The sequence below is a fragment of the Neomonachus schauinslandi genome, chromosome 11 (assembly GCF_002201575.2).
Source record: "Neomonachus schauinslandi chromosome 11, ASM220157v2, whole genome shotgun sequence".
NCBI classification, from domain to species: domain Eukaryota; kingdom Metazoa; phylum Chordata; class Mammalia; order Carnivora; family Phocidae; genus Neomonachus; species Neomonachus schauinslandi.
Window position 1 is genome coordinate 40,889,247 of NC_058413.1, and position 27,265 is coordinate 40,916,511.

At 35.6% G+C, this 27,265-nt stretch overlaps 1 protein-coding gene across 6 annotated transcripts in view; it reads left to right on the forward strand.

Moving 5' to 3' along the window:
• Positions 1–27,265, forward strand: part of SOX6 (SRY-box transcription factor 6) — a 594,109-nt gene that overhangs the window by 236,773 nt on the left and 330,071 nt on the right. For 4 of the 6 annotated variants that reach the window (XM_021685806.1, XM_021685800.1, XM_021685801.1 and 1 more), the window contains exon 1: positions 12,366–12,602. In XM_021685806.1, the coding sequence (XP_021541481.1) occupies positions 12,366–12,602 (237 nt within the window). Of the gene's footprint in view, positions 1–12,361; positions 12,603–27,265 lie in introns of those variants that run through there. The other 2 variants (XM_021685803.1, XM_021685805.1) reach the window with 1 other exon arrangement.

Genomic DNA, 27,265 nt, shown 5'->3' on the forward strand with positions numbered 1-27,265 from the left:
GTTTAAAAATTAATTCTGAGGAAATGGGTACATTCTCCAAATTCTTGGACTGCTTTGATTAAAAATCAAAGAGAGAGGTTAAGAGCAGGAGGTCTGAATGAACCCCTGGAGCCAAGGACTGCCTTTCCCTTAGGAATACAGTTCTCAGAAGCAGATGCTGTATGCTTTGGTCTCCTCTGTATAAAGAGTGATTCCCTCTTCTGCCTATAACTTTTGGGACATAGTAGCCTATGTATTTTACCCTGTAGATATTGTCCTAATCAGTAGTCTACTTAGCACTGGGTCATGGGTATATTGCTACCAGAAAACTATTCCATGGAACTTTTATTTATTGTTATTTATAAAAATTCAGAATCTCTTTCTTTCAGAATTTTTTTTTGTTTGAGTCAAACTATTTTTCTGTGAAGTTTTATTTAAAGGAATTTACATTCATTTAATACCTACCAAATACTAAGTACTTGCACATATATTAATTTAATCTTCACATCTCTTCAAGGAAGAGTTATCTCTAACTTGACAGATGGAGACGTGGAAGCTCAGAGAGTTAGGTAACTTCTCAAGTTCACAGATGTAGTAAATGAGAGGTCTGAGATTTAAATCTCTACTCTAAACCTTCCACTACACCACACTCTCTTCTTATGGCAATAGATTCTGTTAAGACTGGTAGCAGTTTTCCAGTTTCTAGGCACCATGGATGCACATCAAAGAGTTACTTTTGAAGAAATAAAAAAATTTAAAAAATTAGGCATGGTAACTAAAAGTTTTTTGATTTTGGGAAACTGTGAGGTGGTGCTTATATGAGAAGAAAAATTAGAACTGGTAACAATGCAAGATTCTTTCCCATAACAAAGCTTGAAAAAAACTAGAAGTTCTGTGGCTTGATAGGTGTGCATTGGGTACTTGGTAAAGAATCCCTGAGTATGCAAGACAGTAGGTCATCATACTTGTCGTTTATAATGATAAACTCAAACAATTTTGTGTAATGATTCATGGGAACAATTAGATTCTCATGTTCTCCTGGAGCTGTTTGTGATAAGATGTTACCAGCAAATGCAAGTGAGAAACTTACAGCAAATAGCTATAAGGAAGGGAGGGACGGTGAAGGTAGGGAGGGAGAAATACATGATAGCTGCAATTTAATTACTTGTGAAACTAGACTATTTGGTGTATATAAAAAATGTGGACATTTGGGTTGGTGGTGAAAACCTTTCCTCAGCTTTCACATTCAATTATAATTTATAAAAATGCAAGTTCTTGTGTATGAGTTTTTTTTTTTTTCTATTTCGTTCCCCCAGAAGTTAGGGTACATGTAATGTTGTATGGCAGTCAGATTTTAAAGGGTCGTGTGTTAAATATATACTGCTCAAGTACCTCATCTCATTTTTTTCAAGGCTGTCCTCAACACCTTTGTAATGAGACAGCTGCAGTTGTATCTGATGCTTCTGGTGTGGCCTTTCTGGTAAGAGGTGGAAGGTAGAAATTGGATCTCACGTTTCTGTAGACCTTGAAATGATTGGGCAGCGACATCCTTATTTTATCTCACAATTGTCTATGGAAGAATATAGTTAAATGTTGACTATCTAGACTAACCAGTAAAAGCATGCTAGGGAATGCATGGATAGTTAACAACAAACAAATATATGTTAGAAAATTTACCATATAAAAACTACAGTGAACCTCTCAGCTTTGTGTGCCAATACCTTTAACTATTTCCATAAATAATTTTGTTGTCAAGCTGTTTAGAATGAGAGTCAAATGAATTAGTTAGAGGGTTGGCACCTCTACTCTTTTCTCTCTCTTTCTCTGTTTTTTTTTTTTTTTAATAGTTGTTAACCAATAATTAAACACCTTCACCTGTAGAAGGAAGGAAAAAAATAACAAATCCTTTGACTAAGCTTAGATTAAATGAGAATCCAGAATATCTAACTGTAATATTAAAAATAGGAAGTATATACATTAGTAAAGAAAAATTCAGATGATAATTGAAAATAGTTAATAATTTATTTAATTTAGAATTACTGTTAGTTACCTTTAATTCTAATAGCATCAGCCCTGGAGTTAGACCACTTGAGTTCAAATTCTGCTTTTTGTTTTTACAAGGTGTGACTTTAGGCAAATTTTAATTTTTAAAAAAATAAATGTTTTTGTGCCTTGGTTTCCTTATCATAAAACAAGGACAATGACATTATCTAAATCCTAGAACTGTTCTGAGAACTAAATGAGGTTAATACATGTAGCAGTGCTCAGTGCAGTGACTAGTACTTTCTAAGCAACTAGTAAATACTATTCATGCATCTTTTCAGCCATCTCTCCAACATCCATCCATCCATCCATCCATCCATCCATCCATCCATCCATCTAACTTTCCAGTGTTTTTAACAACATAAATTGATGATTTTGGAGGGACTTTCTTGCCATCGAATATGTGGAACTTTTAAGTTATGAGATGAATTTTACTGGCCAGGGGTGGGAGAAGAAGAGATAGCCCTGGAAAACCAAGTTAGGTACAGAAATCTAGGGGCTTTACTTTAAATCCTCTGGTTAAATATGATACTCTAAATTTATTTCTGCCTATTCATTTAATAATATTTAAGTAATTGGGCAAAAAATATTTATTGAGTGTTTTCTTTATGCAAAGTATTGTACTAGGTACTTGTGGGAATACAGAGAAGCCAGGATTTTGTTCTTGCCCTTGAAAGTTTTGTACTCTGGTTGGGATTACTTTTAAGAAATACAGTGATATTACACTTTTTAAAAAGATTAAGTAAGATAGTATGCATTAAGTGTGGAATGAGTGACATAAAAACAAATTTTCAGAGCACTTATTAGGAGTGATTAGAAGAGGGGTGGATCATAGTTACTTGGAATTATCTCAATTCCTTTCCTAGTGATAAGAAAGGAGGATGAGGGAAGTAGGGGGAGGCAGGCAGAATAAAGGTGGGGTTGGGGGGGGCAGCAATAAGTGAAGCCTGAGTCTATCAGTCTAGTTAGAATAGAAGGTTAAAGTGTAGAATACTAGAAGATAAATTTAGAAAGATTGGTTGATTCTGAATGGAGGGTCCCGAATGCCAGAGTCAGGAGTTTGAACTTTTTTTTGTCATCAGGGGAAAGCCACCAATGTTTCTTGGTCAAAAGAGTGGTTTGATGAAGGGAATAGCAGTAAGATTGATTTGGAGGGGGAGAAAATGAAATTAAGGAAACCAATTTAGAGTCTGCTGTAAGAGTCTAGGTATGAAGTGTAATAAAGCCCTACTCAGGTGATTATGAGCATGGTAAGTAGGTGTGAGCAGAAGAAATTTTCTTAAGGAAGAATTGATGGAACTTAATGACAGTCTGACAGTGAGGAACAAGAATAAAAGAGGAGACAGATGCAGTGTCATGTTTTGAATTTGGTTGATTCCGAGAATGATGCTTTTCTGGGTGTGAATGAATGAGGGAGGGTGTTGAAGAAAATAATGATGAAACTAATTTTAAGTTTGTTGAATATGACATAGCAGAGTACATCTTGGTATAAATGTCTAGCAGTCATTTGAGGACTGTTGTATTTCAGGAAGATGAGAGAGCGCTCAGTGTTGGGTATATAAATATAAAAATTATGATTTAAATATTAAGGAATGAGATGTTTGACAAAAAGAGCATAGAAGAAGGGTAATGTTTAGGTTGGCAGCATTAACATGTGAGTGGTATTTTCTGTGATTATGTATTCACCTTAAGTTTGAAAAATAAGCTGTTTGCCCATCTCTCCTTCTCTGATTTTCCCTCTTTCTTTCCAATATTAGACAATATGTAGACAATACTGATTGTGTGCACTGTGCGGGGCACCGATGATCCAGTAAAGAACAAGACAGACATGATCTCTAATCTCATGGAACATATAGAATAAGCTTCCTTTTTAAGAAAAAAATAAAACAAAACCTTTTAATATTTTCTATTTTTCTTCCACTGGGTGTAAGCTTATGATAATATCTTTGCAAGCATTTATCTCCCTAGGAATTGAAGACATTCTATGACAACAGGTTTTTCTTTTTTCTTCCTCTTGTTGATCCTTTTTAATTATTACTATATTGTATGGAATATTCTGCAGGAGCATAATTTAGGAATGTATGAAGTTACTTATCACTGAAGTTCAAAAAACACTGATCGCATCCCCTGTGCTGGGCTGTTTTTATTTTGGTAAGCTTGTAAGTAGGGTTTCCTGGGCCAGGGTGGTGGGGAGGAAGCTTTATTCTATATTTTGAAAGTGGGCAATGTCAAGAAAAAGATCTTTTCCTAAAACAGTCTTATTTCTCAAATCCAGACTTCTTTTAATGATGTGAAATGTATCTCAAATCGCGATAAAACTTGTAACTAGAGATTGGATTTTTGTTTCCCTCTTTTTCTCTCATCTTCATTCTGCTTCTGATTAAGCCATAGAGTCAATCCAGTGTCTTCATCTCACACTTTTCTCCACTCTTCCCTTATAAAATGGGGTAATGGTGGAGTACGAGTGAAGAATAAGATTGATTGGCCATTTCAGATTTATAAAGGATGAAATGTCTAAATTTATATGGTAAAATTCAAGCTCAGGGAATCCTATGTTGTTGATGGTCCCTGATTCATTCCACTTGCGCTCTGGTGCAGTGCTTCTTCCTCTCCTTCTACTGACCCATTTGTTATTTTGTGTGTGTGTGTGTGTGTCGGAGGATTAAAAAAGATATTGTTTAGAACAGAAGTATCGGGTAAAAATGGAATATCAGGCAATAGCTGTAAGTGGTCATATATCTGTTAAAAGGAGGACATTATTGATGAAAGAAGAAAACGCCTATGTGTGGAGTGTTTTCAGAATGGGAAAGATAGTTTTTTCCATATTGGAAGGAATGATATAAATCTGAATGTTTTAAATCTTGAATTAGATATAAGATCACTTTACGAAAAGAGCTTTTAAAAAAGCAGTTTGTTTGGAGCAACATCTATATTTATGTCTTCGGAATCTTCAGGGTATGGGAGAACCTTGTCAAATTTTCAGTGCTTTAACACTAACCCAGTTTTGAGTTACTGAAATCACTTTCATAGTGGGCCAATCTGGCCAAATTTGGACAAGAATTCCAGATGCTGAGTGTCTCAATAATAGTTGTAGACATGTACCCTATGCTTGGTTATTTTTCTAAACTTGGATAGAGATATTAAATCAATTTTGTTAGGTGTTGCTTTTCATTTTAGTTTAACGTAAGACTAATAAATCTTATTGTTAAATAACAAAGATTGCATCATAGCCTTCAGTATTAAAATGCACTCCTTTTTGGGGGAAGCCAGATAGATGTGTTTACTCTGTAGAGATTTAGATTTGATTTTTTGTTTTCTTCATGGTAATTATGTTTGCACTTTGCTGATCACTAGCTGTGCATTATTACAATGGAAGGTGACAATTTGATTGTCTTCAATTGGAGAAACAAGTAATTTTATATTCACTAAGCTGTCAGGTAACACTAACTCACAGTACTAAGAGCTCCTGGCAATGCAGCTTGGCACCTATATTTAACTGCTTTGATGCTTGTGTAACCTCCGCTGAATCAGAAATACTTTGCCTGCTGGAAATGGTTTTCAGGGTTGTACAATGAGGTTTTCATTAAGTAGACAAACTGAAAATGAACTGCAAAGCCATGGTTGTTTCTCTCCTCCCCTTTCCCCTTCATCCCTCCTTTATCCCCTCCCCTTCCCTTGCCTCACCCTCCTCTTATTTGATAGGAACGTAAAATTTATACCTTATTTCATTTACGTGGAAGAGAGGAATTGCTGGATTGCTTTATTTAGCTGAAGGAAAACCTCAGAGATTAACTTCTTTATGTAGTTTTGTTCATGGTCATCACACGTGAGCCTTCATTTTTTGAAACAATCTGTCCAACATCAATTCTCATATTTCTCTTTTTTTTCTGGCAATACTAAAAAGTGAAAATAGAGGTAAGAATGGAAAAGCATACAGTGACAGCTTCCTGTCCTTTCTCTCTGAGAAGTTATTGTTCTGGTTTATGATTTTTATTAATAAGTGGGTAGTTATCTTTAATTGGGCTTCTAGAGTAGTGGATAGGTTTCAAGCTGACAAAGACATGTTTGGTTTTCACTTTAAAAATTATGGTTTTCATTTCATGTGAAGAGGAGATTCAAAGTAAGCATATATAAATAAACTCATTTTGCTACTATTGTAGACAGTTTTCATTCAAGCCACATTGAGGTCTTTTGGTTGAGCTATAAAGTCATTGTGCTTGATTAAAATCCTCTAAGTTAGTGTGTATTTATAGTAGCCATTGTTTGGTTTTGCTCTATTGTTAAGTGACTGATTTTATTTATAAATTCTGGGCCTGGCTTTCCAAAGCAAAGATCCCAACAAGTTACTGGTAGAAAAACTGTGAGAAAAATTCAGTATTACTATAAACAGAAGTATAGATAGAGGTTACATGAAGTCAAGTTGTTTTGATCTCCAGAAGAAACTGGATACTCAGAAATACATGTAACAATTACAGGTTTTCCATAGGCAGTCAGGCAGGCAGGCTAGTCTTTAGGCTGGTTGCCTGCCTCTTCCAGCAGATACTAACCAATTAGACAGAGGTGGTTACGTGATGTAACATTATCAGGAGAAACAATTCATGAGTCAAAGCATTCCAAGACATATGAGCTCTAGTCCAAAGAACAGTCTTAAGCTATATAAAGTGACAGCAATATTGTCAGCTAAATATAAACTCTAGAAACACAAACTTTGATGACTTGAGAAGAATCTGTTCCAGGTAGTCTCTGTTTTGTAAGAACCTCAGAAGGCCTTTGGAGACAATTTTGGTGCTTTGGTGTGAAAAATTAGAAACCTTAGATAAGTCAGAATCTATTAATTTAAGCCCCTTCTTAGACATACTTCAAGGGCCTCAAGCGTATTTCATTTGCCTCATCTCTCTTGATCTAACAGATAAATCAGTGAATTTTCTTCTAACAGATATTGTCTGTATATGTTACCATGTATATTCTGAAAGAGCCACTACAAACTTTAAAAGATAGGTTTATAACTCTCCAAGGTAGCTCTGAAAGCAGTTACCTTCTTTTTCACTGAATTTTCTCAGTTACTTATTAAACAGATGAAAGAGAGAGGAAAAACCTGGCAGAAGCTGAGGGAAGTTTGGGGGTGGAGTTGGGGAGAGGAGGTAGTGCTGGATAAAATACAAAGAATCAGCAACCACTCTCAGCCTTTACCCTAATGAAGCAGGAAAAGTTTTGAGAGGGATGTCTTCATTTTAATGTCTGGAATCGGGATCCTTCCCCATCCCTCAATCCTTAAATATGGGAATTAGAGGTGCAGGAAAAATCATTCTTTGCCCTAGGCTGGGTGGACTGGCATCCTTTGTAGGGGTTCCTAAGTATTGTGCATTTTGGCAGCAAACATATCTGTTACTCATGCTCAAAATGAGAGGCACTGTGTTATATTTTTGGAAAATTAGTTGTTTATTTCTTAGTATCAGATCAATTGCAGCATTAAATTAACAGTGAATTATCTGACAGAAGTAAGTCTACCGGGGTAGCCTGGGGCTGAGTTGCAAAAACACATGTGAATATTGGCCTGAATGTTTAATTTTTTCTTTAAGTAAACCAACTATTAAAATGTTGCCTTATGTTAAAAACTGAGCCTCTTTTGAATAAATGTAATACACCTAACAAGTGAATGCCATTTGATAATTATCTTAGAAGTAAGGAAAACATTTTTAAAAATTAGGTTAAAAATATTGTTCCAATAAATTCAATGGCTCTTTTTGATACCTATGTAAAATCATTTTGAAATGGATTCTTCCCAGGCAATAGTTAAAAAAAAAAAAGTAATTTCAAGTGGTGAAGCCCTAGGAGAAAATTGTTTTAAAATAATCCTAACCTTTAAACATTTACAAATAACTGTTTCTTAAAAATAACAACAGCAGGTCAGGCTGGTTTAAAATTCTAGAGAATTTGATTTTCTGAGATAGAGGGCTTAATGTATAGATATCCATATCCTTACCATTTTACAAAGTCTTGGACCAGCTTATCTTAATTTCTTGTTAAAGAACATAAAGTAAATTTACTGTCTGAATAAATTTGTGATGGCTTAAACATTCAGATTTTTTACTGGGGTTTTGGATTGAAGTAAAATAATTATCATCTTTCTAGAGATACTCCTACTGACTTCCTAGAAAACATTATCCATTACTGGAGACTTTATTTCCAACAATCTCATTCCCAAAAGTCCTAAGCCCTGAAGTTCTTCCCAATGGCCTGGCATCCTGGGAATTCACTTGATCTGGGCAGAGACATTTCAAACTCGGGGAACACATGATGGGAATTTAGTTTCATGTGTCCCAAAGATATGTAATTCTCTTTGGAGGTTTTACTTGATAATAGCTATGCCCCAGAAAACCATCTTGTTTAACCAATGTGATAAGTTGACAATGTAGTTTTTCTCTCTGATTATAATGTACTCTGTGTAGTCAATACACTAGTACCATGTGAGTGTAATTTCCTCTTTTATTTTATCTCCAATGCACTGTATTATAAATAAACAGTTAAAAAAAACACCAAACAAATCTGTTGCATCTCCTTTTAAGATTGTACCACTGTAGACACTTGTTCTAGTAAAGTAGAATTGGGCGCATTTGATTGCATTTAAATTTTTCATGCTTCAGCAGTTTGGCTGGGAGCACAGTAAAGAAAAATCCCATGAGCGAGGATAGTTTAGAATAATAGAACTTGATTTTGTGTATTATAGCGGCAACATTTGCGCTGCTTTAGTTAGGGTTGTGTCAGCACTTCCATTATAAACCCCTGTTTTCAGGGGGTATAACTAGGGAGATTTTTTTTTAATACAAATTAAAAAAAAACAATTCATTTGAATGATTTTTAAGTTATAATAGTGCAAAAATAAAACAAAGTAAAGTCACATAGGAATTGACCATTTTCACAAGGATTTTGATTCTTTTGCTTACTAGTTTTATATGACAGCAGCTAAAGTAAGCTACAGTTCTAATACACGGGGTGGGGGGTGTAAAAATTTTTGTAATGAAAAATTACTAAATGAGCATTACAAATAAAAGTGAGCATCCCAGGTGACATTTTAAAACATTAACACCAAGTGCATATTTGATTTATGAGTTTCTAAAGGAGAGTAGCCATGGTGCAGTGGTTATAATGAAGGCATTACCAAAAGTCAAGTATCTTTGCAGCTTCCAGAATAGTTTAGTTGGTCTAGTAAAATGTTTTAAAAAAGGAAAGCTAAAGTAAAGAAATGAATGAGGATGTAATCAGTAAGTTGAAGGATTCTTTAATAAAGTAATTGTGTAAAAAGTAATCAATAAATTGAATCTAATAATCAGGAAATTTAAGACTTACTTAATAAACTTTGCTTTAAAAAGTATGTGTACACATTTTCCTTTTAAAAATACAACAAAACTACCAAACTACAACAATTAAAAACCAATCTGAAAGAAGCCAACAATTTTATCAAAAGGAAATGCCTGCAGGGGAACAATACCGCAAAATCACCTTTTTCTCTGCTAGCAACGCGTTGAGAACTGTGGTAGAGTAAACTCAAGAAATTAAATAAAATATGATACGGTAAAGTATGCTCCTTGGAACAAAAATGTTAGTTCCTTAGGTAAAGGGAAGGATTTTGAAGTTGAGTATGCCTTCCTTGGTTGTTAACCGTTATTGCCCTAACATTCCCCCTCTCCTTGTCCCCGAACGATGGTGTGAACTGAGGATGAACAGTCAAATTTAATATTGCTTTCTTTTTTTTTTTGGCAGCCTATCTTTTATTTGCAACCTTGATAGACATTTGTATTTGTAGGTGCAAAATAAAAGACAAATTGTGTGATGTTGTAAATAGGTAGCTTTCCTGAATGGTCACTGGAGGAATCACCAGAAGACTGTTGATGAAGTAGAGGTGAAGCCTTTCCTCACTAATTGTATTCAGCGTGTAATTTCTAAACTTCCCTCTGAATTTTGATTTTCAATTAACACTCCCCATTTGAAGATAATTTTCTATTTAATGTAATTGCAGGAAATAATTTATTGGCTGATTAAGACTGAGGGCCCAGCCTTCCTTAAGAAAACATTCTAACAAACCAGCCTTTAAACTCAACCCAGCTTTGGACAGATTTAGTCTATTTTTACAGCTGCATGGTTGTGTTTAATTAGGATTGTGCACTATTGTTCATTGGTGCAGCTTATACTTGAAATTATTCTTAAGAGACTTTTCATTTTGGGTTTTGTGTCATGATTAATTTATACTAAAGCAACAATCACAGATACTGCTATTGGAAGGAGCCAAGTCACTTTATAATAGAGGATGTTTGTTGGGGAGCTAAAGTCACACTGAGTTTTGGCTTATGACTTTCAATTGTATTTAACTGTTTTAAAAGGCAGCAGTAAATTCATTCTTTTGTTTTTAATGTGAATGATTACATTATTGGTACTGTCATTATCTGAACTATGAAAACACTCTTGTTGTTTATGGTAAACTCTGGATAAATTTGCAGACCAGTTATAATTTGTCTGGCTTTACTGTAGTATTTGCAGTGATCCCTGTACAATGAAAAACATCCTTTGGTATCACTTTCCATATGTGTATATGCATTTCTCCACGTGCTAGTTTTGATAGAAATTAGACAAGAATATACTTATCTGATTCTTTGATATAGTACTCTTTAGAACATTTATTTCTTTCTTCTCAAAGAAAATATAGACATTCTTCTGTACTTCCTTTCCCCCATTTTATTTTCTAGTATCAAGTCTAACAGATGAAATTTTATTATTTGTAGAATGATTATTATAAGTAGGTATCAGCATTTTAATATGTTTCAAAGCACTTCAAAAGCCTGTAATACTTTTATTTAGAACTGTGCATAATTAGATTAGCTGATCTTATATTAATTTTTTTCACTGTAGGATACTAAATCTGAGCCCCCTCATTAATTGTGAGAAATTTAGCATTAGCTGTTAAATCCTATGTGAAACATGGGCTGCTACATAAAAACTACTGTTTAAATTGGAATTAACTTAATTATTTTTCTTTGCACTTGATATTTCCTTCACTGCAATATTCATGAAAGCATGTGACAGATTTGTAAATTTAACTGTTAATCTCAGATTTCTAGACCCTTTAATCAGTATTTATTTGTCTGTAGAAACAGTACTAGCAAGTTAATGATTTGCTAATTTGAAAAATGCTCATGTGGTTTCCTATGTTAACTGATTTGTGCATTTTTAAAAAAATGGTATGAAATCAATTAATGTTAAAGAGCAATTAAGGTGGAGATTTTATTCCTTCGTTACACAGCAATTTTAGAGCTAAAGATGCTATAAACTGAAACAACAAAGTTTTAGAAAAAATACTCAACTGTCTTTTCTTTTAAGTTATAAACCTCTGGTGTTTTTATTTCTAAACATTTTGTTAAGAAAATCATATTGACAAAGCACAGAATGGAGATCTTGTGCAAAATGCAGTCGATGTTTACTTGTGGGTACATAGATGAGTGTTTGGTAATTGTTTTTGCAGTTTTAAAAATATGGTGTATAGTAGGCATTTTACTATTTTCACAGTAAATGCTTTGAATTTTGTATGTACTTTCTAATATAAAATAGAGGCATAGTTATTTCATATATTTAATTCAAATGTTACAAAATTGCCCTAAGACTAATCTAACATTATCAGCCACTTGATCAATATGTCACTTAAAAGTTAAGTTGCAGTAGTTGACACATTTTGAAAATCTTTAAAAAAAGATCAGATTGACACTAAACAATGTTAGGCCCTGGCACTCATAATACAAGGTATAAACTAAGAAGTCAAGACCAAATTTGGTTAGGACTTTCAACATGTATTATGTACTCTCCTGATTGTATTTTCTCACATAGACTTCTTTTGTTCCCACATAAAGCATGAGAGAAATTTGGATATTTCTACTTTAAAATCATCCTCCAAACTGGCTTATTTGTCAGTTCATTCACTTATTTATTTATTTTTTTCCCATTGTTAGCCATCAACCTAATTTGATAATCTAGTTGGAAGAACTGGGAGGAAAAATACACACATACGTATACTATATGTTATGAAAACTTATTCCTCGGAAATGTCCTTTGTGGATTGTTAAGGAGGAAGATGTGTAGCAATTACTAGGAAGAGGTTTGTGGAGTTGAAAGCAGAGAGGGAGAGTAGAACAGATAAGCTAAGTTCTTTTTCAAAGTGGTTTAGAGTAGCTCATAAACAACCTGAAGTTAGAGAACGTACTTTTTTTTTTCTGAATTAGTCAAATGTAAGGGATAGTTTCTTCTTCTGTCATTGACAGCCTTTTTGAATCCATGTTCTTTCCCTCTTCTGCAGAAGAATGTCTTCCAAGCAAGCCACCTCTCCGTTTGCCTGTGCAGCTGATGGAGAGGAAGCGATGACCCAAGATTTGACCTCAAGGGAAAAGGAAGAGGGCGGTGATCAACATGTGGCCTCCCATCTGCCTCTGCACCCCATAATGCACAACAAACCTCACTCTGAGGAGCTACCAACACTTGTCAATACCATTCAACAAGATGCTGACTGGGACAGCGTTCTGTCGTCTCAGCAAAGAATGGTGAGCTTTTAAAATCTGGCCACCGTCGCTAAGTGTGTCCGTTAGTGTGGCCTCATCACAAATAGGTGTTTTAGAAAAAGCTCAAAATACATATCTTAGAGTTATTTGTGTTTAGGTCGTGAAACAAGCACCACGTATATATTATTAATGTTATTAATATGCTAGTACCTGGGAAAAATTGGAAAATGGTTTGTGATTTAATTTTTGTCCATTATTAGGTCAACTTGCCAAAAGATATTTAATTTAATTTGGGGAGAGGTTTGGTTATATTATTCTCTGAATCTCTCAATAAGGTGGTGAACTTGTTAATGACACAAAATAAGTATGATCAAATAAAGCGTGGCTGTGTATTAACATTGAAATATATATTAAGCAAACATGTCTATGTGAATGAGGTCATATGGTGAATACATCTTCAGTGGGGAAATGCAGGTATTTATCATTTTTAATGGTCATTTTTGATTTATAATAAAGCTTTTCTCACTTATGTGCCTATATATTAATTTCAAAAGGACGTGCAAAGCTCCTGAGTATCATTCAATCAGACTGCGGGAGTTTTCCCTGAAGGTAGAGACATCAGATACATGCAGTATCTTAGGCAGCTTTCCCATGCAAAATTCTGTCTCTAACCATCAAAACAGAAGCCACAGTAAGTGGCATTGTCAATTTAAAGCAAAAATATCCAATTGTTTCGCATCTAGAACTGACCAAAACCTTGACGTATTTTATTAGATTAGGAATTGACAACCTGTTTTACGTTTCTTAACTTTTGGTTATGTTAATGAAAGACATTTTAAGTGGGCTGTGAGGAAAAGTTTTATTCTTTAATAAAAATAAGGTCATATTTAAAAACGCCTTTACTGCTGATAATTCTTGCTCTGTGCTTAATGTTTAATGTCAAAGACTTGATTCTATAAATTATGGAGGCAGACATTTTTCCTTTTCAGCTGATTTTGCAGACACAACTAACACTCTGCAGCAGTAGGTGAGAAGTAGGGGAAAGGAAGAAAAATAAGACTTTTCTAGACTAACTTTAGGTTCATGGGGTGTTGTCATTATACAGTTAGATCCATTGGAAGACTTATTTTCCTTGCATGGAGGGGAGAGGACAGTATAAAAAGGCAAGACTAAAAGTCTGTTTTTCTGATTGAACTGAATCATTTTTGGACCTCCAAGATAGCAAGGGTGAAATAGATACCCAGTCACTGCCACTGGCTTTTTGAGAAGATAGTAAGCCCATGTTTTATTTTTATTTCATCAAATGTTTATAGAGCACCTTCTCTGGGCTCAGTATGCTACTAGGTGCTGGCTGTATTGTGGTGAAAAAACATGCAAGATTATGCTTTCCTGGAACTTATATCTAGGAGAGGAGACAGAAATTAAATAAATACACATACATAAATATATAATTAAAATTGTGATATGTGTTAGGAAGAAAAAGAACAGAATGCTATTTGAGAAATAATGGGATAAACCTAATTTAGAACAGATGGATAGGAATGCCTTCTCTGACCTAAGGATGATAGGAACAAGCCAGGCAAAGAATAGAAGAAAGAGTAAAAGTAGCAGAGGGAACAGCATGTATGAAATATTTGAGGTGAGAAAAATATAGCCGAGTATCAGAAAATGAAAGATAGTCTTTGGGGTGCCAGTTCGTTAAGCATCTGACTCTTGGTTTCAGCTCAGGTCATGATCTTGGGGCCATGAAATGGAGACCCGTGTCAGGCTTCAGGCTCAATGGGGAGCCTGCTTGGGATTCTCTCTCTTCCTCTCCCTCTGCCCCTCCCCTAGCTCTCTCTGAAATAAATAAATGTTAAAAAAAAAAAAAAAGATAGTTTTTGTGGCTGGAGTGTAACAAGTGAGGATGCAGTATAGCATCAGATCTGGTTGGAGAGAAAGGTAGGGGCTGTATCCAACAAGACCATATTTTACGTTATGGAAGTGAGGTTTGATTCTAAGTGTAATGAAAAACCATTGAAGGGTTTTAGAACATTGCAGATAGATCACTCTGGCTATAGTATGAATAGATGGGAGGGAGACAAGAGTGAAAGGAGCAAGACCTGTTGGGAGCCTACTTCAGAAACCCAGGTAAGGGACGCCTGTTGGGTCAGTCAGTTGGGTATCCATCTCTTGGTTTTGGTTCAGGTCAGGATCTCATGGGTTGTGGGATCAATTCCCCTGTCAGGCTCCGTGCTCAGCAGAGGGTCTGCTTGAGATTCTTCTTCTCCCTCTGCCCCTCCCCCCCCACTCATACATGCTCTCTCTCTCTTTCTCACACACTCTCTCTCAAATAAATAAATAAATCTTTAAAAAAATAAAAAAGAAATCCAAGTAAGAGATGGTAGTGGTTTGGGTTAGTGTAGAGGTAGATGGGATAGAGAGAAGGGATGGGTTCAAGATCTGTTTTGCCACTTATACCAAATATAGTCATGGACAAATAAAAATAATGAAGCTGAAAATATAGGTTGAGGCATAAATAATACCCTTCAAATTTTACTTCTTTAGAGAACATGTTACTTATTTTCCTTAGTAAAATTTGTTTGGATTTTGGCAAGTGCCAATTTGCTTCAGTGAGTCATTCTCAAAGTTTTATGTTCTAAAATTTTGTCAGAAAATAGATATTAATAATTTGCTTCCCAAACTTATATTAAGAGGGATTTATGGAAGAATAAAATAGTTTAAATTTACAAATATGTTATATATTAGTATAAAAGAAATCATATTTGCTGGAAATGTTTTCAAACTTTCACTCTCTTTTGATATCAAGCACTGCTTTCCACTGGAGCCTTTGTGTATTTTGAATGTCTGGAAGCCAAAATATTTTGTTTTAACTCCCACTCTATAGTATTTCCCAGCTGTGTACTTATATGGTATAATAAAAGGATTTAACAAATGGGAAATAGCAGCTGCCTTTGGAAATTCCCTTTGCGCTCCCTTTTCATTCGATAGATTCAATAATGTGTAACAACTGTAGCATCAGACCTGTAATGACTTACACTGCAAGTATCATATCACCAGCCAATTTTTCTTTCCAGGGAAGAAAAACAATAGAAGGATTTTAGGTTTCTGGGCAGTCCTGCAAACCTACATATAGAGTGTGTTTTGTGTGTGCGTGCATATATGTGTGTGTGTTGGGGGGGGGGGACTTTGACTAAAGTGAAATTTAATAAACATTTTACCTCATTCTACTTTCAAATAAATATGACATCCAAAAGTATTGTTATGAAGTTAAGTGAAACTTGGTAGTTCTCTTCAATGGATCATACTCATTACCCACTGTAATTGAACCCCATAAAATAGCTGTGGAGAAATAAAATGTAAAAGTAAAAAACAAGAACAAAAATTCTACCAGCAACTATTCAGTTTCCATTGTTATTTACTTTTTGTAATGGCCTTCACTCATGGACAGTTAGAAACAGGCACCAAAAGTTTCTTATCTACTGGGTTCAGGAAGGTTTTACTTTGAAATATCAAGACCACAGAAGAGCTTTACTGTAAGAGACAGTAAAGACAAAGCAGAGAAGTTCTGCTAATCCGCACTTCCTGATTAGAAAAAAAATCTTGAAATGTTGAAATTCTGATTATTTTGACGTGATGTTCCAACAAACTATGAGACCACGCAGTTTCAAGCAAAGAAAATAATTCATTATGGCATAAAGCAAAGGAGAACAGAAATTTTAGAGATTGGCATTCAAAGGCCAATTTGAGATTAAGAAGTTTAGATTCTGGGGATGCCTGGGTGGCTCAGTCGTTAAGCGTCTGCCTTCGGCTCAGGTCATCGTCTCGGGGTCCTGGGATCGAGCCCCGCATCGGGCTCCCTGCTCCGCGGGAAGCCTGTTTCTCCCTCTCCCACTCCCCCTGCTTGTGTCCCCTCTCTCGCTGTCTCTCTCTCTGTCAAATAAATAAATAAAATCTTTAAAAAAAAAAAAGTTTAGATTCTGATTTTAATTATAATTTCTTATGTTATAGATGCCAAAATGCTTGATTTCAAGTTTAGTGTGCTGTATTAATTGATAAATTCCATTTGAAGGCTCAAAAGTTAGTGTAAATAAAAATTCACCATCCTTGTTCATTACATACAACCACTACTATTTTCATTATGGTATGAGTGTACCAGTACTTTCTTTTTTTCCAGAGGAATATTGACACTGACTCCTGAAATGTGTTTTTGTTCTCATTAGGACTGATTCATTAGATGGGAATAAATTCACATAATTTTTTCATGGAAAAAATGTGTAGTGTATCATTCTTTTCAATGTTAACAAGGATGAAGGAATATTTTGTGGTTATATTTAGTGACTGGCAGTATGACACTGTGTGTAATGATTATTTGCTGAAGATTACTTGAGTCTATAGTGTCTACTAAGTTCTAGGTACAGGAACTTTCTTATGCATAAGACAGTAAGGAGCCCTGCTATCATAGAACTTAGATTCTAGTAGTATGACAGACAATAAAGAAGTTTCACAGAGTGAGCCAGTTTCTGACAATGATAAGTGGAATAAAGAAAATTAAATAAAATGTGATCAAGAATGACTAAACAGTCTGGAAGTGCTCTTTGAAGGGGTGGCTTTTGAGCTGAGGTTTGAGAGGGAACCAACCATGCGAAAACTGGGGGAAGACACCCAGCTAGAGTTTATAGTAAGGGCAACAGCCTTTTTGGTAGGTGTATTTGAATAACAGAAAACAACAGAGTGGCCGGAATGGAGTGGGTGAGGGAGAGAATGGTATGAGATGAAATCAAGGAGGCAGGCAGGTGACAGAGACTTTGGGGTACCGTGGGCTACAGTGAGGTGTTTGGACTTTACTTCGAGTGCAAGAGGAAGCCATTGGACGATTTTAAACAAGGGACTAACATGATTTGATTTATGTTTTTTGGCTGCTATGCAGCAAAGGGGTTGTGGGAGATAACAGGAGAAACAAGGACACCTAGTAGGAAAACTATGGTAGTGGTACCAGTGAGAGTTTGATGCTATGGGGGGAAGAGTGAACAGTTAGTGAGGTTATTCTTTGAGTTCCTATAGATTCTGAAGAAGGCAGGATTCACACAGAAGGTGAGGAGAATATTTTAAGCCATGTGGGCATGAATTTAGTCGTGTGGGCAGAAATTTAGTCAAGAATGAACAGGAAATGAAATTGCTAAGACCAAGGTGGGGGGAGGGAGTAGACTTGCTCCTGGACTGAGAATGGTCCCATGTGAGGACAGAAGCTTTTTCCTTAAGATGGAGTTGTTTGGAGCTTCCCAGCACTGCCTACCATGTGAGGACACAATGAGAGGGTATGAGCCAGGAAGAGTGGAGGGAGGCTCTTACCAGAAGGCAAGCATGCTGGCACCTTGATCTTGGACTTTGAGCCTCTATAACTGTAAGAAATAAATTTCTGCTGTTTGAAAAAAAAAAAAAGATGGAACTGTTTGCAGGTGACTACTGGGGTAGGCCATGGCAATGTGGGCAGTGTACCAAGAGTATATCTTACAAGATCCACAAAGTGATGATAAGATTCTAAGTGAGATCTTCTATACACATGTGCATCTGTGCACTTTACATGCATGCTTATATTGATATATAATTTAAGTCAAAATGGGATTATATGCATCTGGCTTTTAATTACTAATGTAATTAAGTAAAAATAACCACACTGGACACTGAGCCCCAGAATATCAGAGTTTATTTTAGAGACCTACTTAAATTCCCCTGAATGAATTTTATTTTTTAGAAAAGTTTTAAAAATATTTTTCACTGTAAATAAAAGCTGCCAATAATGACCTTTGTTGTAGTTGAAAGAAAACAGTAATAGGCATGTTGAGATATTTAATAAATATTAGGAACAATATTGTCTTGCTTGCAAACAATTTCTCCTTTCTGACGTTTTTGCTTTTAGTCCAAAGAAGTTACTAATCACCTCAGGTGTGTTCCATGTAGTTCACTTTGAGTCATAAAAATTCTGGTGTGAACTTTGTATTGTGACTGGTATTAAAGCTGTTGTCATTATATGATAACATAGTCCAGGAATTTTGAGTGAAGATTTAATCCTTCTCAGCCATGATTTATGTTGTGACAGAATTTTAGAAGATTTCTAATTTGGTAAGCTTTTAAAAGATTTAAAAAACTTGAGTTTTGCCAGTTTTTGGTAAGATTTAGTCATTTAAGACAGTAGGTATCACCCAAATGAAATTTATTTTCTCACTTTTATTGAGACCGTGCTTTAGAAAGTGTAGTGAAGCCCACTCGTTCACCTGGACCTATTTTATAGTCTTAACACCTAAGGCAAGGCTTATGTGCATCTTTTTGGTACCTACTTGGTCTATGAAGCACTGGAAAAGAACCATAAACTAGCAAGGTTTAGACTTCCTGGAAAATTTAGTTACCACTCCTCTCATTTTAGGATTTTGGAATTCATTCAATTTAAGTAAATTTCAAACCTAAACTTCTGGTAACAAGTGAAAAATGCCCACCTTTGTCCCCTGAGTCATGAAACAACGTTCTCCAGGAAGCCTTGTGGGAGATTTCCCATTTCTGTAAATTTGAAACTGTATTTAGCACACAGTAGTCTCTTTTTAAACCTCTCTCAGAAATTTAATGACAGGAATATACTTAGAATTTGAACCAAAAAGTAAAACCATATTTTATTGCATGGTGTGGGTAGTGAAATAGACAACTACTGTTGTCTAGTGTTAACACATTGATCATCTTGGTATTTCCATATTTCCTGGTTATGTGTACTGTTTCATTCCTGCTATTAAAAAAAATGTAGATCTTGGGGCGCCTGGGCGGCTCAGTTGTTAGGCGTCTGCCTTCGGCTCAGGTCATGATCCTAGGGTCCTGGGATCGAGCCCCGCATCGGGCTCCCTGCTCTGCAGGGAAGCCTGCTTCTCCCTCTCCTACTTCTCCTGCTTGTGTTCCCTCTCTCGCTGTGTCTCTCTCTGTTGAATAAATAAATAAAATCTTAAAAAAAAAAAAGTAGATCTTTAAAAAACTTCCCCAAATCTGGGTACTTTAAATTAAACAGAATGAATACTGGTATGCTACTTGAAAGTATCTTGATGTTTGTGGAAATTGGAATTATTTTATTATTAACCTTAATGATATAATACACTTTTAAATATACTTTTTAGAAAAGTTTTCTTACCTAGCATATTATCAAAATCTTTATCAAAAGTAGAAACACTAACATGCTTTGGAATAGTTGGCTTTTTTCCCCCTTGGGCAAGAAAGAATCAGGTATGCATGCTGATTAACACACTCCAGTCATTAACATGTGATTATGTGGGCTGCATAGTGAGCACCTGCCAAAATATAAAAATCCAGTACTTTGCTACATCTGTGCAAAGACTTTTTGCGTTTCTTTTGTATTTTGACAGTTCAGGGAAAATCAGGCCCTAGTATCTTTTCTTTTTCAGTGTAATAAAACCATATATACAGAATGTTTTCAAGGAGACGAGATATGCCATGTTTATTTTTATTTTAATCTTTCAGGCTGTATAAGAGCCAGTGACTGGAGTTTGCAGAGCACTGACTATAACATGAATCTCTTAACAAACTCCATGACTGGCATTCACTTACAATTTACAGCATTCCTTCATGTTCATAAGGATTATCTTTTCTGGGATTCAACCAATATTCCCCTAATTTGCTTCATTTTTATGTGATATCCTTATGCTTCATAAATATTTTATTTTCATTTCTTTCACCAATATGCTGCTGGTGTGCACCTCATAGTGATGCCAGGGCTGTTCCTGTGTTTGATTTTTTCTGTCTACTATCCATATGCAAATATTCCTTCATGACCAAAGTATAGTTTGGGTTCTATAGTATTTCCAACACTTACGAAAGGTCACTTTTAAATAATTATTTAAAATAAGACTTGATTATTAATAGAAAACCTGGGATGACGTAGTCTAGCAGAACAGCTTGATTGAGCCAGGCCTGTTCCAGATAGCTTTATTTCCTTGATGGATTCAGAAGATTTTTGTTTGTTTTTTTAAGGTAGACTTCTTGTCAAATTGGTCAGTATTAATCAATGGAAGCTGATCTCATAATTTTCTGATTAAAGCCCAATAACTTTCTGATTAAAGCAGAACTCCACAGTCTATAGGTGGTTCTGATTAATACACACTTTCTTGCATAGAATTCCTTCTTACTAAGTGGTGATCTGAGTACATCACTATAATGAAATATGATAACTGGAATAATGAAATCTGCACATTCCTGTAAGGCTTTGAAGCAACATGTAGAAAGCAATGTGTATATTATATAGCATGCCGTCTTTTATGTGACTAATTTGAACTCTTCATGATTAGAATGAGATATGAATCTTAAGGTCCTTCTCTATCAGCATGAATAAGATGGTGGTGCCTATGACAGGGAACGTTTTGCTTTGGAAGGAGGAAGATGGGATTGTAGTTTTCACCCCTCCTGCTCTCCTTCTTATACTAATTTGGAGAGGGTTGCTTTCCATAAAGGCAACTTTAACATAATGAATCATTCGGAGATGACACTGAAAGGGCTCTCTTTGATTATTGAGTCAAACCACCTGCATTAAGCAGGAAAGCACCTACTCTGTTCCTTACGTGAACATATCTAATCTTTCTTGAACACATCTAATGAATGTGCCTCAATTATCTTGATATGCAAATTATCCCACTGTTTGATTGTCCTCTGCAATAAGAAGTTTTCCTTGCTTTCCAAGAGAAATGTAACCTTAAAAAAAAATTTTTTTTTAAAGATTTTATTTATTTATTTGAGAGAGAGAATGAGATAGAGAGCATGAGAGGGGGGAGGGTCAGAGAGAGAAGCAGACTCCCTGCTGATCAGGGAGCCCGATGTGGGACTCGATCCCGGGACTCCAGGATCATGACCTGAGCCGAAGGCAGTCGCTTAACCAACTGAGCCACCCAGGCACCCGAGAAATGTAACCTTTTAAAAGAAGAACAACTTCAAGCCATTATTGCTTTTGTTAATATAGCTTTCAGTATGATGACATTTATTTTTTATACTATTAACCTTTTAAGTATTATTTTGGTATTACTGCATTCCCATGACCTCTAGGCATTATTTTTCTACGTGATGCAAATTAAATTCAATAATATATCTCTGTGTAAACCGCATCCTCGAATCCAAAGTATAAATTAGAAACCTTTGCTAATAAAATTTTACAATCAGGTAAAAATTAGAAATGAATATTTATGAATTTCATTTATCTTCTTTATATTTCATTAACATCCTAGAAAATGGGAAACCTTATTTAATAAAATGATTGGGAATTATTTTGTAAACTTTTGCTTTCATTATAATTTAACTCTGATTTATTTTCACTGCTGGTGTACTGAGTGTACCTAGAATACAATATTCTCAAGTTCATCAAACTTCTGGGAAGAAATGTGCCCTCATTTAAGCATAGATAGATTATGGTGGTATATAGAAGAGATTCATTTACCTTGGGACCCACAAAATGAGCTTTATTTTTTTTGGCAATTACTGTTACTTAGGAATTTTTTTGGTTAGCTTTAGTAGTAAATTAGTAGCTTTTTACATAAAGACTGTGTTAGCCAGGATTAAGTTAATGTTATCCATGAACAAATTGGAGTAAATTTTTGCTCTTGAATTCAGAGTTAATATGTGGCCTTCAGCTGTATTAATTATTTTGTTCCTGGTATGCTTCTACCAAAGATACCTCTCTCATTTTTTGTTTTGTTTTGTTCTTATACTGATATATTTTGTATGTGAAGTTGATTATGGTTTATTTATTTAGCTTTTTGAAGCTGACAGTAAGATTAGAATTTAGTTGTCCTTTTGGCTGACGTTCTCTTGGATCCATGAGGAATGACACAGTAGAGCAAGGAATGAATCCGAATCTCAGGTTTTGGGTATTTGGAAGTTAGAGAGAAAAATAAAAATTCATACCTTCCCTCCCTACCCATCCACCTCTCCTCCCCACCCGGCCCCGAGAAGAGAAAAATCATGGACTTTATGATTGTAACTGAGCCATCAATTCAAGATTGTGTGCTGCCTTCAGGTAGAGAAATGCACAGCTTGCAGACACTGGGGGCACCTGAAGACAGAATTAGACTTCTTGTTGCTGCCTTGTGGTAAATTAGTGACATTTTTGTACCTCCTTTCCCTTTTCCTGGAAATGTAAATACATATATATAGAGAGAGATAGAGAGATAGATAGAGGCCTTATTAGCAACACAGCCTCTGAGGTATCATTTTTAGTCTCTATGTACTTGTTCTATCTTTAAAAAACTTAAGTCAGAGAGCTGGAGATGTTATTTTAAAATTTCTGGGTTACAGAGAGTTTCATGTTAAGCCATTACATGGATTTGATGTATTAGAAGGAAATTTGACGGCTTTTGTGGTAGAGTTCTCTAAATTGGGACTTTTAGTGGGCAAGAGCCAGTGAAGAGGGAAGGTGTTTGAGTCCCCAGAGCAGTCGTGAGGGCTCAGTATGTGTGACAGAGAGAGTAGCTTGTTCTCTAGTTGCTCTTCCCTGGGCCAACAAGGCCATGGAAGGACATCACTGTTAATAGAGTAGAATCCCTATTAACAAATGGATTTGATAGGCCTTGATTGGGCTCAGGTACTTCTTAAAATTAAGATTTGTGGGGCTCCTGGGTGGCTCAGTTGGTCAAGCGTCAGACTTGATTTTGGCTCAGGTCATGATCTCAGGGTCATGAGATGGAGTCCCACATCTGGCTCTGCTCTGGGCATGGAGCTTGCTTGAGATTCTCTCTCTTCCTCTCCCTCTGCCCCTCCTCCCCCTACTGTGTGGGCACATGCTCTCTCTCTCTCTCTCTCTCAAAAAAAATGAAGATCTGTGAGATAGAAAGTGCTTACTCTGAGCTCTTTTTAATGTGACCCCAGTCTCATCATTTTTAGATAGACAACCAAGATATAGTTAATTATCATACCAATATTTGTTTCTGGGGGCTTAATTACCATCCCATTACCTTTTCCTAGTGAATCCCAATTACCTTAACTTTTTCCTAAAAGTTTTAAGTCCCATTTTTTCCTAGAGCTATGCTAATACCCTTGAATGATGGTAGATCCCCTTCCCCTCCAATGACCCCAGTTTCTGTCTTGAGTTAGGGACAGGTTTCCCAGAAGCTGGATTAAATTGCATTTCAACAGACTACTTTTGTCATACTACCAGCCCTCCTCTTCCCTGTTCGTTCTGAGCTAGTGTCCAAAACAGGTCCCTGGTGCCTTGACTGTCCTAGTTTCAAGGCTATTTACCTGTTTGTGGTACGGGTTAGGGAGGTTTTTAAGTTCACCTCCTTTGCTTCTGCTTCATAATTCTGACGTCTGGGTTTGTCCACTATTTCAAAGTGCTCTTCATTATTCCTCATTTGGATGATAGTCATGCAAAATGGGTTCCTGGTGAGCTGACTGATACCTGGATCCAGTGATGTGTATCTAATTTAAGCATCCACCATAGCCTTCAGTTCATTGAAAGCACACTAGCTGCTTTGCTGATTATATATAAAAAATACACAGTTATTTTCATAAGTGCACTGGTATCTCTCAAATGGGGAAGAAGAGAAAACAACCGTAAAGGAGGAGAGCATGAAGATAATAGACTTGACACTAGAGTAAGTAGTTATCTCATAAGAAAAGCTCTATGGAATCATTTGAGACTCTCCATGCAGAGAAAGTTGCTCTGTAAGAACTTGTCCAATTATACTTCTCCAACTTCTGCATAATCACACCCCTTATTCCCCAATGCCTCAAATTGTAAAAAGCAAACAAATAAACAAAAAATTCTTGATTTAGTGGAAATGTTTTCCCTGAGGTTATTTAGAGGAAGCATAATTTAGAGGAAAGGATGTTGCCTCATAGAAGGCCTATGTTTATCTCTGTCACTAATTTGCTGTGTGACCTTAGGGAAGTCACTTTATATCTTTGGACTTCAATTTCCTCATCTCAAAAAATGAAAAATCTGAACTGTAATCACCAAGTCTCTTGCTACTTTTAACTTTCTTGGCTTCAAAGTTAAAATTGTCTTAGCCCAATTCAACCTAGCCTGGTAGTGTTGTTCAAGTTGAATATCATATGGTAGTTTGAATACTAATGAATTGCCAGATGAAAGTTAACTGTCTAAAGTTGGCAGGCACAGAAATCAGCTAATAGCTGGACCTTGATAGAATGTTGTTCCATGTGTTGGTAAATTCACCATCAGGCCTGCCTGCCTTAAAGGTCTTCTTACCATTCTGTTACCAAAAAGTCATAAAATACTCTCATCTCTGAGAAGTTAGTTAGTTAACTTGCCTGGGTAATATGGGAGGTAGGTGGAAAAGCTGTGATTTACCTACAAAATCTGGCCCAGGGAGCCTGCATTTTGTTAACTATTATACCATCTTTTTCTGCACAGGGATTCAAGTACTAGATAGGATTAAGCAATTGGATTTTTAAGGACCTTTGAATCTTGAGATTTTGATTTTATTTGTGAGGCTGATAGTGTATAGATGTGGCAAAGCTTTTCTATGTGCTTGTCTTGACAGGTTTGGAGACTTTAATATTTTTTCTGTATTTTACTTCCATTTATTAAATATGGTGATGAGGACATTTTAAAAACTTACTATTGTAATTTTTTTTCCTTTGAATCAAAATAACACTTTAAAAACAATAGCTTTCATTTCTTAGACTTTAGGAATCATGCCACTTTGCACTATTATTATACTGTTCAATAACAATAAATTTATTCATGATGTGTCAAAATATAAATTAATTACCAATATGTGCTAAAGTGTCATGATGTTGTTCCAATTTTGAGAATGCTATATAAATCTAACATATTCTACCAAGTATCAGTTTTAATAAAAGAGAAAAAGAATAAAACTTTGTTTTACTATTAGACTTAATGATACTTTTATCAGGAATAATCTGTTGTTAATTGGAACGAAATTCAGTATTTTCATTTATGTAAGCTTCTTTAAACCAATGCTTTTCCTTAAAATATGTCACATTAGAGAAAAACATACTTTTTCCTCTGAGAAAGAATCTATGAATGTCAGCAATTTAGTTTTCAGCATATTAAAAAGGTTAGATTTCCTTTGTTAGCAAGAAGTAATTGGAACCTAGATTAGGTAAAGCTTTATCTGTCAGTCACCCGATAATACTGAAGTAGTATGCGTCTTATACGGCACTGTTGGCAGGTAGTTTTGGGCCCATCAAAAAAGAGTTGTTTGAAGTGGGGAATCAGAAAAAGCAGTACATATCTAGCACTTATATAAAATATAGCTTAATATAATATGTTACAATACATGTATATATGTAATTCGTGTGATATAACTTGAATGCTTAACAGAAACTTGAAATATATAAAATGCAGTACATACAGAAGGAGGGGTGTGGAGCCGTCTGTTCTGGCAGAGAAGATTGATCACTGACATGGCTGAGTTGCTAGTACACAGTGATTTAAAACGAACAAAACCAACTTTTAGTTGGTTTTATTATTGTTTTTAATTTCTTTACAGACATCGCATCCCATTAATTCCCTTCAGTTAAAGACTACTAGGAACACACCTGTAGTTGAACAAATTGTGTTTATGACACATTACAGTAGGGAGAACACACACCATGGAGAACCATCGAATGACTCAGTAAGAAAGTATTCAAAAGAACATTTTTAAGGATTTGGGCTTTGTTTGAGTGATTTGGGATAGGGTTTAAGGAAATGGAAGCTTGCTATAGATTGGGGGCTGTCAGAAATCAGGGAAAAACCTATAATTTGGTATCCCAATAAATCTTATCTAGAGGGAGGGTAGACTAGAATGAGGATAAAGCTGTAATTGGAAAGGCAGTATAACTAAAATGGAAAACAAAAGCAAAAACAAAATGACAGCACACAATGCAGTAAGAGTGAACACATTTAATTCAGTCTTGCTAATGGGTGAAAGAAAGGGGAAGAGAGGGTAATATTCTGTCCCAGAATCTATGTTGGGCAGCAGGTAGGGAAGTTGATTCATGTAGCTGCTTAGAGAGGCCATTTCCCAGTCATTTCTCCCAGCAGCAATGACTTCTACCTGTATATGGGATTCAACTCTATTATGTAGGGCAAGATTCCATTCCTGACCTATGGTCTCTGCTTGTCTCAGTTCCTGACACCTTATCTGACTTTTGCAACGCCAGCCTACAGCTCTCCTCTGCTTGCAGTTATGACTACCCGTTCATATTCCTGGTCAAGGTGCAGTTGGCAACTCAGACGAATTAGAGCAAGAGTGTACTGTAGCTGCTCCAGGACGGGATGGAGATAATCCATATACAGTTAGGTTAAGTGGGAATTGATAGTAAGTATCCCTAGAAAAAGCTAGTTTTAAACGCTAAGGTTACTGGGGTGAGATCTTGATGGAATTAGTTTGGGATGACTTTATAAAGGAGGTGATTTTTGAGCACTGATATTGAAGAGAGTAATGTCATTTAGTATTTATTATTATACTTAGATGAACAAGAATAAATAAAAAACCTTAAAAATGGTCATCATGACTGGATTTTCAGAATTAAAAATTGAAACACAAGGCAATTGAACAAAGGACGTTTGAAATTTAATAATGAGGAGTTACCATATGTTGAGTACTTAGGTGATAGACACTGTCCTAAGCGCTTTATATAGTATTCATTTCTTACAGCAACTGTTTGAGGATATAGTTGTAACTCCACCCTGTAGA